Source organism: Apis laboriosa, unplaced genomic scaffold (genome assembly GCF_014066325.1).
Source record: "Apis laboriosa isolate Shangri-la unplaced genomic scaffold, ASM1406632v1 scaffold71_cov137, whole genome shotgun sequence".
NCBI lineage: Eukaryota > Metazoa > Arthropoda > Insecta > Hymenoptera > Apidae > Apis > Apis laboriosa.
Genome location: NW_025224229.1, coordinates 1975834 through 1993397, shown reverse-complemented (window position 1 = coordinate 1993397; position 17564 = coordinate 1975834). Strand labels below are relative to the sequence as shown.

The 17564-nt window shown below is 18.2% G+C and overlaps 1 protein-coding gene across 1 annotated transcript in view; it reads right to left on the bottom strand.

Annotated features, from left to right (window-relative positions):
• Positions 1 to 3142: 3142 nt before the first annotated feature.
• LOC122719252 (polyglutamine-repeat protein pqn-41-like) overlaps positions 3143 to 17564 on the bottom strand; it is a 20221-nt gene continuing 5799 nt past the window's right edge. Inside the window, exons 2-3 of the mRNA XM_043944915.1 lie at positions 10597 to 10799; positions 3143 to 5516 (exon numbers count right to left, since the gene is read on the bottom strand). Coding sequence (XP_043800850.1) covers positions 3627 to 5516; positions 10597 to 10799 — 2093 coding nt within the window. The 3' untranslated portion in view covers positions 3143 to 3626. The remainder of the gene's footprint in view (positions 5517 to 10596; positions 10800 to 17564) is intronic.

The window sequence follows — 17564 nt, the reverse complement described above, 5'->3', positions numbered from 1 at the left end:
TTATTATTATTAATTTAAATTAAACTTTGTATATCGTCAAATACACTATATAATATATATGTATGTTATATTATATTTTTTAAATACATACATAATATTTATATATTAAATTGTATTAATTTTAAAATTAAATACAAGACTTTCAATTTTTATTTCCAAAAACTAAGATTTCTATTTTTCAATTACAAATTTTTGATATTAAAAAAAATTCAATTATAATGACACCAAATCATAATTTTATTAATATGTAATTATTTTTTATACAATCTCAAATTGAGATTTAAAAATTATAAATATATATATATATATATATATATATTTATTGTTAAATTGTTTATAGTTTATTTTATTTTCTTATTATTATTGCTTATTATATGTTTTAATATTAATAATTTTCTTTCTTTTTAACAATCTCTTATTTTTAATTCATCATATTGTTGCGAACATCATCATACATGAACTGCAACACAAGAAGCAAAATAGTAGATTATCAATAATATTTAAGATATCGATTTAATAGAATTAATCCGAAATGAAGAATGGATCTATTCTTCTCTGTTCTTTACAATATAACTATTTTTGTAAATTGTGTATGTAAATTGATCTCTATATATGTTATATTCCATCATTTAAAGTTATTTAAAATATATTTTATATTGTAAATAATGATAATATAAAACTAATAATAATAATAAATAATAAAACTAATTTTCGAACTCGCGCAATACTAATGTCAGGAATGGAATGCCTGAAAATTTTTTCTCTAAGAGGATAAGAGAATATTAAATACAAGTTTAAAGAATAATTTGCAGAACGGCAATTCTGAAACAATCACTGGGATATAGCGGAAAATTCAACAAAAGCAGGCTGTTAACAAAATAATAATTTTCAAATAATGAGCAGAAAAGAGAAAACTAGACAAATATTGTAAATAATTAATCTAACAATAACATAAATAGTAAAATTTTTGCGGCCAAATTTATCCAGATTATTATTGTTAATATTTTGTTTTCAATACTTTTCTCCGTGAGAATAGAAAATTACATATTACATTTGCATATATAACAATATTATAGAAATAATTTGTGTGATCAATTATTTTATATTATTAATTATTAATTATTTACATTTATATACAAATGTTTATTTATTTATTTAAAAAATTATTCGAATCAATTTATACATAATAATTTAATTAATATAATAATTTGAAAATTTAATATAATAATATAATATTATGTTTTAATATATCAAAGTGATAATGATATAGAAAATTTTAAAAATAAACATATAAAGAATTTGAATTTTATTATCTAATATTATATAATAATTTAATATTACTTTAATAAATTAAAAAAATAATTTTTTTTTTTACAAATTTTTTTTTTACAAATATTTCTGCAATATTGCACTATAGAATATTAACATAATAATATAATCTAGATTATTATAAATTATTTTCACAAACATTTCTATACAAACGAATATATTATTATATATATTATTTAATAATATATTATTAAAATATCGAAAAATACAAATAAATTAGATATACGAATTTGAGAATTATGTACATAAAAAATATATGTATATAATATAAAAAATAATGTAATTAATTATTATTCAATGTTATTTTTTTTATTTTTTCAAAAATTTAATCTAAAAGTAATTATCAAAATTTTAATCTAAATGTAATTATTATTTTTAATAAATGAATTGCAAGATCCAAATCTTCATACATTAAATAAAAGTAAAGTATACTTTGTGTAAGAAGATAAAAAGTATATTGTGGCTAAAAGCTTGTAGAAAAAAATAGCTTCAGTTTTTCTAAAAAATAATCAAATAATCACAAATTCTTAATTGATCTTTTCCTATTTTTTCATTTGTTTCTATATAAAATATGATATTTATTTAAATATGAATTTTTTCTTATTTCTTATTTCTTATTAAATAAAACTAAATAATAAGTTATTATAAAGAGAAAAATAAGAAAAAATAATTGGAATAAATTGATGAAAATTAAAAAATATACTTTCTATTTTTAATATTTAACAAGAAGAATATTTATATAAAATCTTTTTTTAAATTTATATTATGTATCATATTTTTTTTAATTCATATTAATAACTCTGAAGCATAATTTTAATGCAGATATATATATTTTATCATATTAATATTATTATAATATTTTAATATTTTATAATATTTTATTAAATATATTTTCTAAAATTTTTTTTATGAAAATAAATAACTTTATTAACTTTATTATAATAATTAATTTTAATATTCATAAATTTAATACTTAATTATTATTATAAAAAAGTATAAACATTTATTTTATGTAATAATGAAAAATAAAGTAATAAAAAATAAAAATAAAATAAAAATAATAGAAAATAAAATAAATGGAGGATAAAAAATATATTATATAAATGATAGAGCAAAATTTTTGAATTGTTTTATTCAGTAAAAATCTAATATATACAAGTAGTATAAATTAAAATGATTCAACTCAGCACCATCGCACATGACATCGCCCGCAAATGATATTGCATACAAGAGTACTATATTGTTACTCATTTATGCTATGAAATTAAACCATTATAACGATTACATAGTACATTCATTTTTCAAGAACTTTGATTCAATTTCATCATTTATCTTAATTATATATAAATTTTACTTTAAAATAAAAGACATTTAAAAACTTTTAATAGATATTGTATCAAATTCTTATATTAGTCATATTATTATTTTAGTCTTATATTATTTAAATATTTGATCATATTCAAAGAAATATTAAATTGAAAAAAATCTTTGAAAATGAAAAGAAAGTTCATATTGCATCTATAAATTAAAAATCATCATTATGTTTTATAATTAATACTGTAGTAATTATACATCATGAAAAAAAATGTGATCAATTTTATATTTTTTAATTAAAATTCAATTATATTTATATTATAATAAAACAATAACAATATTATTCCATAATAATCTTTTCATAGTATATCAAATGTATGCAAGAAGAAAATATAGAAAATAATTCTACAAATTTTATGTTTTGAAAATATATTTATAGCAATTAGAATAAAAATTGTTGGTTACAAAAAGCTGAAAATATATTTTTTTGTATATAAAATCAATAATTCAAAAATCTTAATAATAAAAAAATAATTATTTTATAGATTTACTTATTTTGAATATTTTATAATTTTTATAATTTTATTAAATTGTCAAAGGATTAATTCTTCAACAAACAACTTTTTTAATTTCTCATACAAAAATATAAGTTAATCTTATTTGTTGTTTTGATTTATTAAAATTGTTATATTAATTATATTTAAAAAAATATATTTTAATAAAAACAAAAAATATCTCGTAATGATTTTAATATAAAATAAATATGGTTTGATGTGAATAGGATGGAATAAGTTGGATTTTCACGGAACCTGCAGCAGAAAAATTTAGAAAGCAATTATGATTGAAATTTATGATTTTTACTATAATATGAATAATAAAAGATAAACAAGATAAAATACTGTAAAGACAGTATTTTAACTAGATACGCATTATTCTAAACTTGTAACGCAACGAAGACAAGAAAAAGCCAAATTTAAATCAAATCATTCTTCATGTTTTAGCAAAGGTTGTCTTGTACCAAAAGCTGATTCAAGAGGTACCAAATAAGTAATTTTTGCACTTGCATTTGTTTCTTCACTTTCACTATGTTTTATAATCGGCCTATTTTTCCTGATAAGTTTACGTGGACGTTGAATCACTTCTTCATAAGTAACGTACTCAGACCTTGTAAGAGGAGTCTTTTGTTTTTTCGTATAATAACTTATAGATGTATTATCAGTTGCATATATTTGTTGAGCGGATTTATTAGTTTGCGGTACAGGAGTAACAGTATATCCTGCATTAATCAATGCTGATAAATCTTCTTCTGTCAGAATACGTCCTTTAGGCGTAGGACGATTATCGATTTGATCCGGTTCGATAGTGACTTCTTCAATAGTTATTGATTTGATGGGTGGCTTTTTTAATAAACCTGATTCAGACACATAAGCCGACTGAGAAGACGAAGGCAATTTTAATTTATGAGTTTGGCGTGGTTGCGTAATAACGGATTGCACTCGAGCTGGTGCCGTTTCAACAGGATTTGTATCATCGAATTTTGAAACTGATCTAGGAACATAAGAACCAGATGCTTGATATTTTTGTAATTGATCATTGGTAAAATAATTGTTCAATAAAGGAAGAGCTGTACTAGTTGAAAGTGTATAATGATACACAGATGAATCTGGATCGACTTTTTTTGCTTGCACTTGACCCTTAGATATCGCTAAAATTTCGTTCTTAGCTTGATTACGAGCTTGAAGTTGGGATTTATAAAGAGCTTCGGCTTGAGCTTGCGCTAAAGCTTGAGCACGAGCTTGATTTTTTTCAAAATTCAGAGCATAATTATGAACCTCTTCTTGTATTTTCAAATGAGCTTGTTGTTGAGCTTCCAATTTACGAATAGCATCAGCGTGTGCTTTAAATTCTTGCGCTTGTTGTAATTTTCTTGCCTCAGCTGCTTCTGCAGCTATTTGAGCTTTCAACTTTGCTTTATAAGCAGCTTCTGCTCCTTTTGGGTGTAGTTGTTGTAAATGAGCACGTCCAGCATCACTTACTTTAGAGCCTTGTTGAATCTGTTCTAAAGCAGATTGTTGTCTGTAATGTTCGTTCGTGATCCTCATATGGGCTAACGCATCTTGATGATGTTTTTTATATGCAGCTTGCGCAATTTTCTGAAAAGCCAATGCTTGCGCTTCTGCTTGAGCTTGAGCTTGAGCTTGAGCCTGTTCAAGGGCTTTCTGATACACATCATCGTCGACTGCGTAATCATATTGTGAAACCGAATTAAGAGCTTTAGTTGGTTGAATTGCTTGATATTGAGCAGTCTCCTCGATTGACTGATAAACAGGTTGTTGTTGTTGTTGTTGTTGTTGATATCGTGGTGGAGAAGTTTCGATGTGATATTGTTCAGGCAATTGAGGTGCTTCCACTGTTGATTTTGCATATTGAACTGGATAACTTATTAATTGCTGCGAATATGCTGATGTGCTTCCTTTAGGTTGTGTTGGTAGCAATTTAAATTCTTGGGCTTGATTAGCTGAGACTAATTGTAATAATTCTTGCTCGAATGTTCCTAATTTTGGTTGAGAATATGACGTTTGATATGCAGAAGATTTCGAACCTAAACGTGCGGTACGAATAGCTTCTGAGCGAGATTGAGCTTCGGTATGAGCTTGAATTTCTGCAGCTATTTCAGCTTGAGCTAAAGCTTGAGGATGAAGTTGAGCACGAGGTCGAGGTGGTACTACTGTTGGTTTTCGGTAGTTGTAATAAGCTTGTTGCAATGATTGTTGTTGCTTTGAATATCCTGGTTGTACTCTTCTTGAAGAGATAGGCGGTTGTGGTACTTCTTGTGCATATTGTGGTATTACAGATAAGTACTCCGGTGGTAACTAAAAATTCATATATTTTTTTCATGTAATTATAATTATTATAATAGAAAAATCAATAATCAATTAGATTTTTAGATTGTTAATTAAGTTCTACGGATTCTTTACTTTACAAAATTTATTATTATTAAGATAATGTTACAATTTTTTTCTTGATTTTTTTTTTAATTAATTTAAATTATATATTGCAATTATTCCAATGAAAAGATTCCATTTACAATGAAAAGCAAAGTAATTGCTCAACAATAATCGAAAGTCGATAATTTTAACATTATATATAGTATTATAAAATTATGATATTTCAATGTATATATATATATATATATATATATCTTAATTCATTATTTTTGTTACAATATCTTTTACTTCTGTTATTAATACCGATTTCTATTTATTAATAATATTTATTAATACCGATATATTTATTAATAATTTTTTTCAATATATTTTGTTATACAAAAATGTCTAAATGTCTCTTCTGAAACATAAAAAATATATATATATATATATATATTCAAATTTATCATCATTTATAAGCGATCTGCAGAACTTAATTAATAATTTAATATTCAAACTTACAATTTTTTAGAAGTATTATATATATAATATATAATACTTCTAATATATATATAATACTTTTAATATATATATATATATATATATATATACATTTTTAATAAAGTAGATATCATATTCAAAAATAAATAAATAAATAATCAAAAATATCAAATATAATATATAAATATCATTTATTTAATTATATTTATAATAATTTATAATTTTATAAAAATAAAATATTATGACAAAAAATAATAAAAATAGTAATATTATATTAATATTGATTAAATTGAATAATTATTAATATTCATATAATATTATATCAATCTAATAAAATATTGAAAAAAAATTTATTCGATTTTGTGACTTGAAAATGAGACTGCAAAATAAGACTTGAAAATATTTTTATTTTTTAACAAAATAATACTTAATATATAGTATACAAATATTATGAAATTTTTTAAAATAATATTCGGTATTTGGCTTTCACAATCTAATCTTAATTTAATATAACAAAAAAAATTTGATAAAAAAATAACACAAGAAAAATAAAAATATTTTCATGTATTAAAAACGTCTAACGAATTATATATAAACATAAATATAAAAGTTATTAATAAATAAATCTGAAGTATATCAAATTGTCTTAAAGTTGATCAAATTACAAGTGAAAGAACGATATACTTTATATTGTATACTTTATATATATATTTTATATTGTAGTATACTATCAGTTTCATTAAAGCATATGATATTTAATATTTTGAAACATTAATTTACTTTTCATTGAAATTTTTATTTTATTAAATCAAATAAAATATAAATTTTTAATTTGTTTTTGTTTATTTATTAATAATTAATTAAATTATATTTTTTTATATTTATATATATATATATATATATATATAGAGGGAAGTCTGAGAAGACTTATGATATATAAAAAAGTTTGATATATTTTTATATTTCCCATATTAAAAAAAAAGAATGTATACTTCAATATAAACTGCTCTATATAGATCACATTACGATTATTTTAAGTAAATTTATTAATCTAAATCTATTTTATTAAAGGAAATACATTTTTATATTTAATTTGCTAAAAAATATAAATTATTATTTTATTTATATGAAATTTTTATCACTGTGTATTGATTTTTATGAAATATTATTAATTTTATGTGAAAGTATATTCAATATTATATATATGTATCAACTCTCATTGTTTCCAGTTTAAAGTTAAATATTGTTTTAAAGTTCTATCTTTCTCTCTTTTAGAGATATGAGAGATGCAATCAATGAAAGTTTGATATATGATATATCATAATAAATTAAAATAATTTAATTACGTAATTTATACAAGATATAGATATTCTTCAATAAACAATTTATGATGAAAATTTGAATATTTTAATAGATGGTTCAAATACAAATCTAATAATTGTCAAATAAATTCACTTAATCATATATTAAAAATGCTGTACTAGAAATTATTAATGAAAATGAATCAATAAAAACAAAATCAATAAAATAACATTATTTAAATATATAATTAAATAATAGTCTAGATATATAAAAAATAAAAAAGATACAGTTTTTTATATAAATTTAAATTTTATAACATTATAAAAATTTACAAATAAAGAAGCAAAATTATTTGCAAAATATTTATTAATTTTAGCAAAACTTAATTATAGTTTGTTATATTGTATATATGTATATATATATTTATTTATATATTTATATTATAATATTAATATTATTTTGAGATGTTAGTAAGTATTCAAACAAAAATATTTATATAAAATTATTTTATCTCATGTCTTCTATCTCCACATGTCTTCCAATCCTCTCACATAGTAATATTTTAATCTTTTTGCATTTACATTTAACATTTTATTTTTTAATAAAAATAAATATTTTTAAAATTTTTTAAAATTAAATAAAAAAATGGGAAACTTGAAATATTTTATAAAAAAACATTTTTTAAGTACTTCTTTGTTTAAATTTAAAAAATTTAAAAAATTTATGTTTATTTTTGTTGAAGAATAAAATATTGAATGTAAATATGCAAAAAATCATTAAAATATTATAAATATTATATATTTTATATATTTTATATTATTATTTATATATTTTAAATATTTTTTTTATATAATCTTTTTCTTCAAAAATATATCAATTTTCTTTAGTCTCTCTTAAATAAAAAAAATTCTTTTTTAAAACATTTATATTATATAATTCTTTACTAAAATTCTACTTTCGTCTTATTAAATTATATTTATTTTTTTATATACCAATTATTAATTTTATATATGATTTTTATTTTTCGTGATGATTATACATTCAATTAAATTAAATTCCAAAACCATTTTTATACATCATATTATTTTTCTTCTTTGTATTTTTCTTAGTTGTCATATTTTTATTTTATAAAAATAAAATTAATTTTATCTATATTTAAATATATAATATTAATAGATATATAAATATTCAAATTATTTTTAATGTTCACTAATTTAATGATTGTTTATTATTTATATTTGATAATTTTCGCAATTAATAATTTTCAATAATCTCATTCTTTGTATCTAAAATATTTTATAATATATCATAATAAATAAATGAAATAAATTTTTAATTTTTTCTACATATAAATTATAAATTTATAGTTCATATTAGTATCAGCATATTTATTAATAAACAACATTTTACATTATAAATTATAACATTTCAAACAGTCAATTAATCAATACTTTTTACATTTCATATATGATTTTTATTTATTTCCACATAATTTTCAATGCTTTTAAATAAAATTTTATAAGTTAAAAAATTTTCTATGAATGAATTCTTTAATAATCTATAAATAAGCTAAAGATATTTCCCAAGTAATTTATGATGGTAACAAAAAGCATGCATCATATAGAGAATGTGTCTACCAGATGCAAGACTTGTAGACGGATATACTTTCAATCATGGGCGTGGTATTACCGGTTTTGTCTGGCAAACCGATTAGAAGGTAAAAGTTATGCAAGAAAGCATGATCGTGTTTAATACGTTGAAACGGTTATGAACGAGTGTAGATGTTGAGGAGATTTAAAATTATTATTTCCAGAACTAAAATATTAACATCAATGATTCATTCTTATTTGTTTTTTCCTCTTTGAATTATGAATAATATTTAATTTTTTTTTATTTAATATTTATTTAATGTATTATTATATTTATCTCAAAAGTTAAATCACTCTATTACGATTTGACATTATTAAAAAGATAAAATAATTAGAAAAATAATAAAAAAAAATAAGAAAAATAAACATAATCAATTTAATAAGTAATATTTTTAAATAATAATCATTGTATTAACAACGTATAATTATTATAATAACTACATATAATTTATTTAATTTTCAATTATATATTTAATAATAATTAATAATAACGAATAATTTATTTAATTTATTAATTTATTAATTTAATTTATTTCATTATTTGCCAATTATTATATTTAATTATATTTAACGAATCAAATATGCATATCATTAATTTGGAATTAAATTAAATATTTAAAAAAAAAATAATTAAAATCTATTAAGTTTGAAATTAAGAGCTATATGAATTTAAAATTTAAATTGAATTAAAATTTGATTAAACATATGTTTCCGAACAAATATAACAAGTATAAAATTATCATAATTTTTTGAATTGGATAATTGTTCTATATATTTTAGCTTTCGCAGATGACAGAAAATAAAAATGACAATTGTTAGTGACGACATTAATGGAATTAGATTGATTGCAATTGTTGGTTACAACATAATATCTAGTTCGTGAAGGCGAACTCTCCGTTCTAATAGAAAAGAAAAATGTTCTGTTCATATCTTTACTATTTATGTAGCCATTCGCTACGTTGGTGATTGGCGGCCAATGGTCACGGTTGACCGAGAGCAATAATGTGATATTTTCAAGAAATTTCTTCTTTTAGAATAACAAAAATGAACACATTGATATTATTTAATATGATTGTTAGTATTGGTAAAATTCTTGAATGGATTTGAATTTATTTATTTTACCATTAATAATTTTATTGACATTTAAAAGTATTTATTGTATATATATTGTATATATAAATTGTTTTTTACGATTGTTTTTTAAAAATTTAAAATTATAAGTATAATTATAATTATAATAATTATACTATTATAAAAAAATTATATATTGTATATCATATTACATGAAAATATAAACTATTTCGTTTTCACATTTAAATTTGAGCAAACTTTTATTATTAAAAATTGAATGAAATTGAATATATAAAAGATGCATAAAAGATGCATTAGCTATTATTTATTAAAATGAACAAAAATATTATTAAAAATTATTGAACAAAAATATTTTTCTTTTAATGCATTTAGATATAAAATTAAATAAAAATCAAACATCGATCTCATTTCAATTAGGCAATATCTTATAAAAACATTACCAGCAATATAGAATTATAAATTATGAAATAACCAATTACTACCTCTTGAGTACTATCAGTTGATTGAAGAATGTATTGATTAGATGGAGAACCATATTCGGTAGAGGTTGAAATCGGTGATCTTTTTACAGGTTCCTTGACATCGATTTCCAACATGACAATATCGTCTGTATCATCTGGGGAGGTTTTTGTTTTTTCAGCTGCATTTGAAATCGTCTCCTCACTCGCGGAAATCGCTAAAAGACCTATTAAAAATTAAATTACGATTTTTAATTAACAGAACGTACTGAAATATTTTGTTACAAAACAATGCAATATTATAATTATTTGTTAGACCATCAAAAGAAAATTTTTTCACCAAAAATTTAATTAATTTAATTAATTTAATTTAAAATCATATTCTTTTGATTTTGTTGCTGCTTTTTTATTTTTTAGTTTTCTTATAATAACTAACTATTCTAATAAAAAAAATTATTTCTTAATTATTTCAATTATAATATATGATATATAATATATAATATATAATATATAATAAATAATATTTAATATTATTTCAAAATAAACATTAATTAATTTGAAATATTATATATTCATTTAATCTTTTAAAAACGAGATCGTATACATAATTTTATGTATAAAATATTTAAATAAGTATATTTGATATTTTATAGTATTTTATTTTAAATAAAATAAAAAAATGATTTCTGTCACATATTACTTATAAATAATATATATAGGATATTAAAAATGAAATTCACTTTAAAGGCTTATAAAACCAAAAACAAAAAATATTTAATCAACATAAGTTTCAAAAAATGATAGACCCAAACAAAGTAAAAAGTAATTATTAAGATCAAAATTTATAATATATATATATATTACATAAAAATATATACAACATAAAAATATTTTAATACATAATTTGTGATTTAATTTTAAATTAATATTTTTCTGAATTAAATGTTTAGATTCAATGAAGAAATTCACTTATGATATCAAATGTTCGTCAATGATAAAAATTAATTGTAAAATATGTTGATTGAACATTTTTTGCTCTTCTATAAATCTTCAATATGAAAAAATTATTATTATTATAAAAAATTATTATTTTTTTTTAATACTGTATTATTATATATAATGTAATATATATGGAATAATGTCTTATTATGTATATGATCAATATGAAACTATATTTATCTTAGAATTTAGAAAGTCCGTGAATAAAATAAACTATAAATAAATATCGAAAATGAAAGGAATTTATAATAACAACATTTAAATATATTAAAAAATATATTCAATTGTTACAAAATATATATACATATATATTGTTTATATACATATTTTGTTTAAAATATTGTTTAAAATAGTAACATAAATATCATCATATTTATGCAATAAGTATATATTATATACATATAAGTATTGATTGTATTAATACAAAGTTAAAAAAAATGGTCCATTTTAAGAACTTTCATAATTTCAATATTCATTAAGAGAAACAAAAAATAGATCCTAATTAATCCTTTCGAATAGTCGTCAATGATAAAAGTCGATTGTACTTTGAAAGAATTGATTACAGAACTTATATTGTTTGGATATTTTTTTCCTCCTCTTGAGTACTATAAGTTTTTTTTTTTTAAGTTCGTGCGTTCTCTTTTTTAACATTTATATATTTATCTATATATTTATGGAACATCTTTGGAAGATCTTAAAAACGAAAAGAAGTTAATATAAAATATGCCTCGCTTTATTTCTATCACTATTTAAATATAATAATAAATTAAAATTATTTCTTACTTATTAAATAAGTCTCATTTTTATATATATATAAAATGTTCCATGAATATCTATATGTATACACAAACATTCTATATATATGCATAATATATATACATGTATTCAATATTACGTACATATAATTATAATTTGTTTTATTTACAAAAAAAAATTTGCCTTATTTAAATTGTATATTTGTATTGAAACCCATATTCAAATAGACAAAAAAAAAATTGTTTTTCGTGTAAAATTTTATTAATGTATTAATCGTTTCAAACAATGTTTATATTTTTATCAACATAATTATTGTATTTTACATTTTCCAAAACAAAAATATTTTATATTCAAATGTAGAAATTTGTTTCTATTCTATTCTATAGATATTATTATCTATAAATAATAACTTTTTTATATATACATAAAAATACATAATAGAGATTCTTAAAATATATATCCTATACAAATAAGTCAGATTAAATATTAAGAACATCAAAAAAGACAATAAACAAAAAAAAAATATGTCACATATATGTATATATATAATCTGATAAATAAATATACTATATTGTTATATTATATTATTAATTATATAATATATTATAATATAATATTATAAATTATATTAAATATATTCAATAAATATGAGATTTAAATAAAAAATATCGCTTTTGAATTTATTCAAATCTTTTTTTCTTTTGAAATATGTATATAAAAAAAATATGCAAATAAAGCGTGAAAAATAATTGTTTTAGAAAATGATCTTGATTCATAAAAATTTGGAAAGTCTTGCATAAAAGGAATGTGTAAAACTATGTAAAACTATGAATAAAGTTTTTATTATGATAAGTTACAAAAATATAATAATTAAATTGCATATCATAAACTCATAATTGATCAATAAAAATATAAAAATATATAAAATATACGAAAATTGATATTTTTTATGACATATTGAACAACAGAATATTGTGAATATAATATTGATAATATATTAAAAAATATATCATAATATATATATATTAAAAAATATATCAAGTTATACTAATTACGCTCATTTTTATATTATTGAAAAATAATTTTCATTTTTAACTGAAAATAATTATTAAAAAAATTGATTAATATACAAAAATTAGGAAAATAAATATTAATTAATATTTTTGATATTATAATACGATTTTGAATATTGATACATATTACAAACAAACTCTTTTATATATTCTTTCATATTTTCTTTAATTATTCGAATATATCTCGTATACCTAAATACTTATTTAATTTTCTAATAAATAGAAAGCTAAAAATATAAATTATTATCTACTTGATTAATTCAATAACTTTTAAATTTCTCTATTAGAAATTCCATAATACTTCATTTGTATAAGCATAATATTATTTTATTTTACAGTATTATATATTTATTTTGCAGATATTATTGATTGTGCTAATGAGTTCAATAAAATATTAACAATTTTGACAAAATTTCTATTATCCTCTTCCTGTTATTTATACTTACGACTATTAATTTTATTAATAATATGCACCAATTATTTTATTCCGCATTAAATCCGTATCAGATATTTACAGAGCAAAATTTTTGTCTATTGTTTCTTTTTCAAACTTATAAATTATTATTTATTAATCAAGAACACATATTGCAAAAATTAATATTATAAAATTTTAAATACTAGATAAAACATTATAAAACTTTTTTATAATATTATAAATTTAACTTCAATTTTAGTTAAAATCATTATTTTTTCCATTTTGTAATTTTTATAAGTTTCATTCGTAAAATTACAAATAGTTTTGAAAATCATTTTCACTCAATTTTTGATAAAATAAAATTTGAAAAGAACAGTATTTCTTGAAGTAATGTATTTTAGAAATACTTAATGATATATATCAATTTCATTTTCATTATTTTATTTTGGATAGTATATTTTATATATAAATATTTTTCGCTATTTTTTAAATAATAAATTTTTTATTTTTATTTAAAATAATAAATTATTTTATTAATTATCTTGAATTGTTTTATCATCCATACTTCCGATTTTCTAAAAAAGTTTTATAATAAATGTTTTGTTCCTCTCACAATTTAATGACATTTATCATGAATGAAAATCTTATTTACTTTCCTACTTATATTACTTTCCAACTTCATATAATGAAAATTGAATAATATAAATTTGCATTTTAATTGATTATATAATTAATAATAACATTCATAGATTAATATTCAATGTTTGAATTGAATGTTTATGTTTTACAATTTGCATAATAATATATTTATAATCAGAGAAGAAAATGTTCAAATAATCAATCATGAAATAATTTATCATATCAGACTTAAAATAATTGTTAACTATAAATTATTGTACTTTTTTCAAAACATCAATAAAAGAAAAGTAGAAAAATATATCATTTCATTTTATAAAATTAAGTTGACTTAAACTTGATATTTCTTTTATTATTTTTATATATAGAAAAATTGATAATTATTTAAAATGAAGGTTTCCTCACCAATTTCTATAATCTTTAAATACAAGATTAATATAAATAAATATAAATTTAATTATTTTATTATCATTTATAATATAACTTATTAATAACATATAAATATAATAAATAAAATTACTTGATTTGATTACTATTTTTAATGTGATTCAATAGAATTGCGGAAGACTAATTCGCAGGTGATTTTTATATCGTTCTGCTTGACTGAAAATGTACATATGTATAGTTCGAAGGCGGAAAGAAGTTGGGAAAGCAGTCTAACGCAGAGAAAGTTACATGCTCTTGAGAAACTTTTTCCACAGGATTCACTTTCAACGTCTTTCATAAAATCTTTCATCAATAAGCAAAAATATTAGACTAATTATAATGTTACAATTCTATTTTTGTAATGATTCTATGTGTCATTTTTTGATATATTTAATTTATATAAAAAATTCATTCAATCAAATTGCAGTATAGCATACATTATATTTTATTTTGATTATATTTTATATATGAATATTATTCCAAATTTTATTTACTTTTTATTTAATTTTATCTATTTAATTTTTTAAGATCAAACTTCTTTTCATAATTGCTGTATTAATTTAATTTTTCAATGATTTAATATTTTTAACATTCAATCATCAAGTATTAAGCTTTTCAATATAATGCAAATGTAACATATGTTCCATATTTAATATATAATATTAATTATTTCATGTTAATTTACTTAATTTGAAATGGAAATTCTTTTTCATTTTTAATTATAACATAATAACAAATTGAAAAGAAATCAATTATTGAATATGAAATAATCTGGAATTATTACAATTATTTTTAAAAAAATGTTATTAATAATATAATAATATTAATCTGAAATTTTTTTAATTTATATAATTTTTATAATTTTAATTTATATAATAATTTATATTATACATATTGTATAATAATTGTTGTATAATAATTACATTACTTATATAAATACATAAATATCAAATTTGTTTATTCTAATCCTATTTTATTTTTTACTTTTATTATCTTATTACTTTTATTATCACTTAAAAAAAAACATAATATTGTATTAATAGATATATTTTAAATGAATATTATATTCTTTTTTAATATATATACAATATATTGAAAAGAAATTTAAAAGAATATCTTATATAACATAAAATAATTTTATGAATTCAAAATTTCTTTATTCTTCTTTTAACCTTTTAATATATGTAACTATATGTAATTATATTTATGTCAAAAGATATTAATCAAATATATAAAATATTTCTTAATTAAAAGAAATAATTATTTTACTTATTTGTAACAAAAAAAACTATTTTTTTTATTCGAATTGAAAATTTATTGAATGAATGAAATATTAGTAATTATATTAATATATACAAATATTCACTTCAAATAAAAATTAATTTACTAAATTCTATATATATGTTTTAAATTACTACGTTAAATAAATTAATTATAATTATTTAAGCGAAATATATAAGTAGAATCCTGAATACTGAAAAATTATTGTTATATTTACTACTATAATATAAGAAATAATGACCTTCTATTTGATGATTAGTGTCAAATAATTGTGAAAGTGAGTTTCCTGTAACTTTCTCTTACATATTTCTCTTACATTTCTTTGCAGATTGTAGTGATAATAATCTCATGATATTTATACTTATTTATATTATATATTATCTTTTTTATAAATGTGTTATTAATTATTAAAAATATTAATATTAAATTATAAATCGCAACAATACAATTTTAGCTATATGTATATATGATTATATATATTACAATAATGAATATTTTTAAGATAATATATATAGAAAAATATATATGTATTAATGAATAAAATTATTTGTTGTTTTTACAAAATATATTTTAAATCATTAGTTTTGATAATTTTTTTGTATTACATTTTTTATTAATAATTAATTTGATTAACAATCAGTTAAAGTTCAATATTATATTTATTATAATATTTATTATAATAGATTTCATAATTTATTTCTTAAATAAATTTAAATTTTATATAAATTCTATTTAATTCTATTTTTTTTAATAATGACAATTTTTTTTAATATAACGACAATCTAAAATAATCTCAATGTATAAAAATGTATTGATTATTTTGTCTAATAATTAATTTATTATTTATTTAAAATGATATAATACTAATAACGTAAATAATAAATAGAATTGTTAAATAAATAAAAATATCATCTATAATATATCATTTATATAATTATTTTCTCATTGAAAAATTCTTGTATTTTTTTTTTATTTATCTCAAATAATAAAAAATTGAAAATTTTATTATATTTTTTAATTTTTTTTAAATGTTTTTAATTTAAATTTTTTAATTTAAATTAAATTTTCTTGGTAATTTCATATTCTTAATCAAAAAATATGTGTTATGAATATTTTCAATAAGATTTTATAGAAATATTTAAAATAAATATCATTTTATATTATTATTATACTCTAACTTCTTACTTCATCCAATTTCTTTATTATATTGAAATAACTACTAATTTAAAATAAAATAATTTTTATATTGTAAATTTATATTGATAAATATATTATAATATACTAGATAAGTTATTTTATGATATTAACGAAACGGAATGTTCAAAGTCGATAAATGAAATTCAGAATAAAATGGATTTATTTTATTGTTTTAAATACATATTATATAATATATATATATATATATA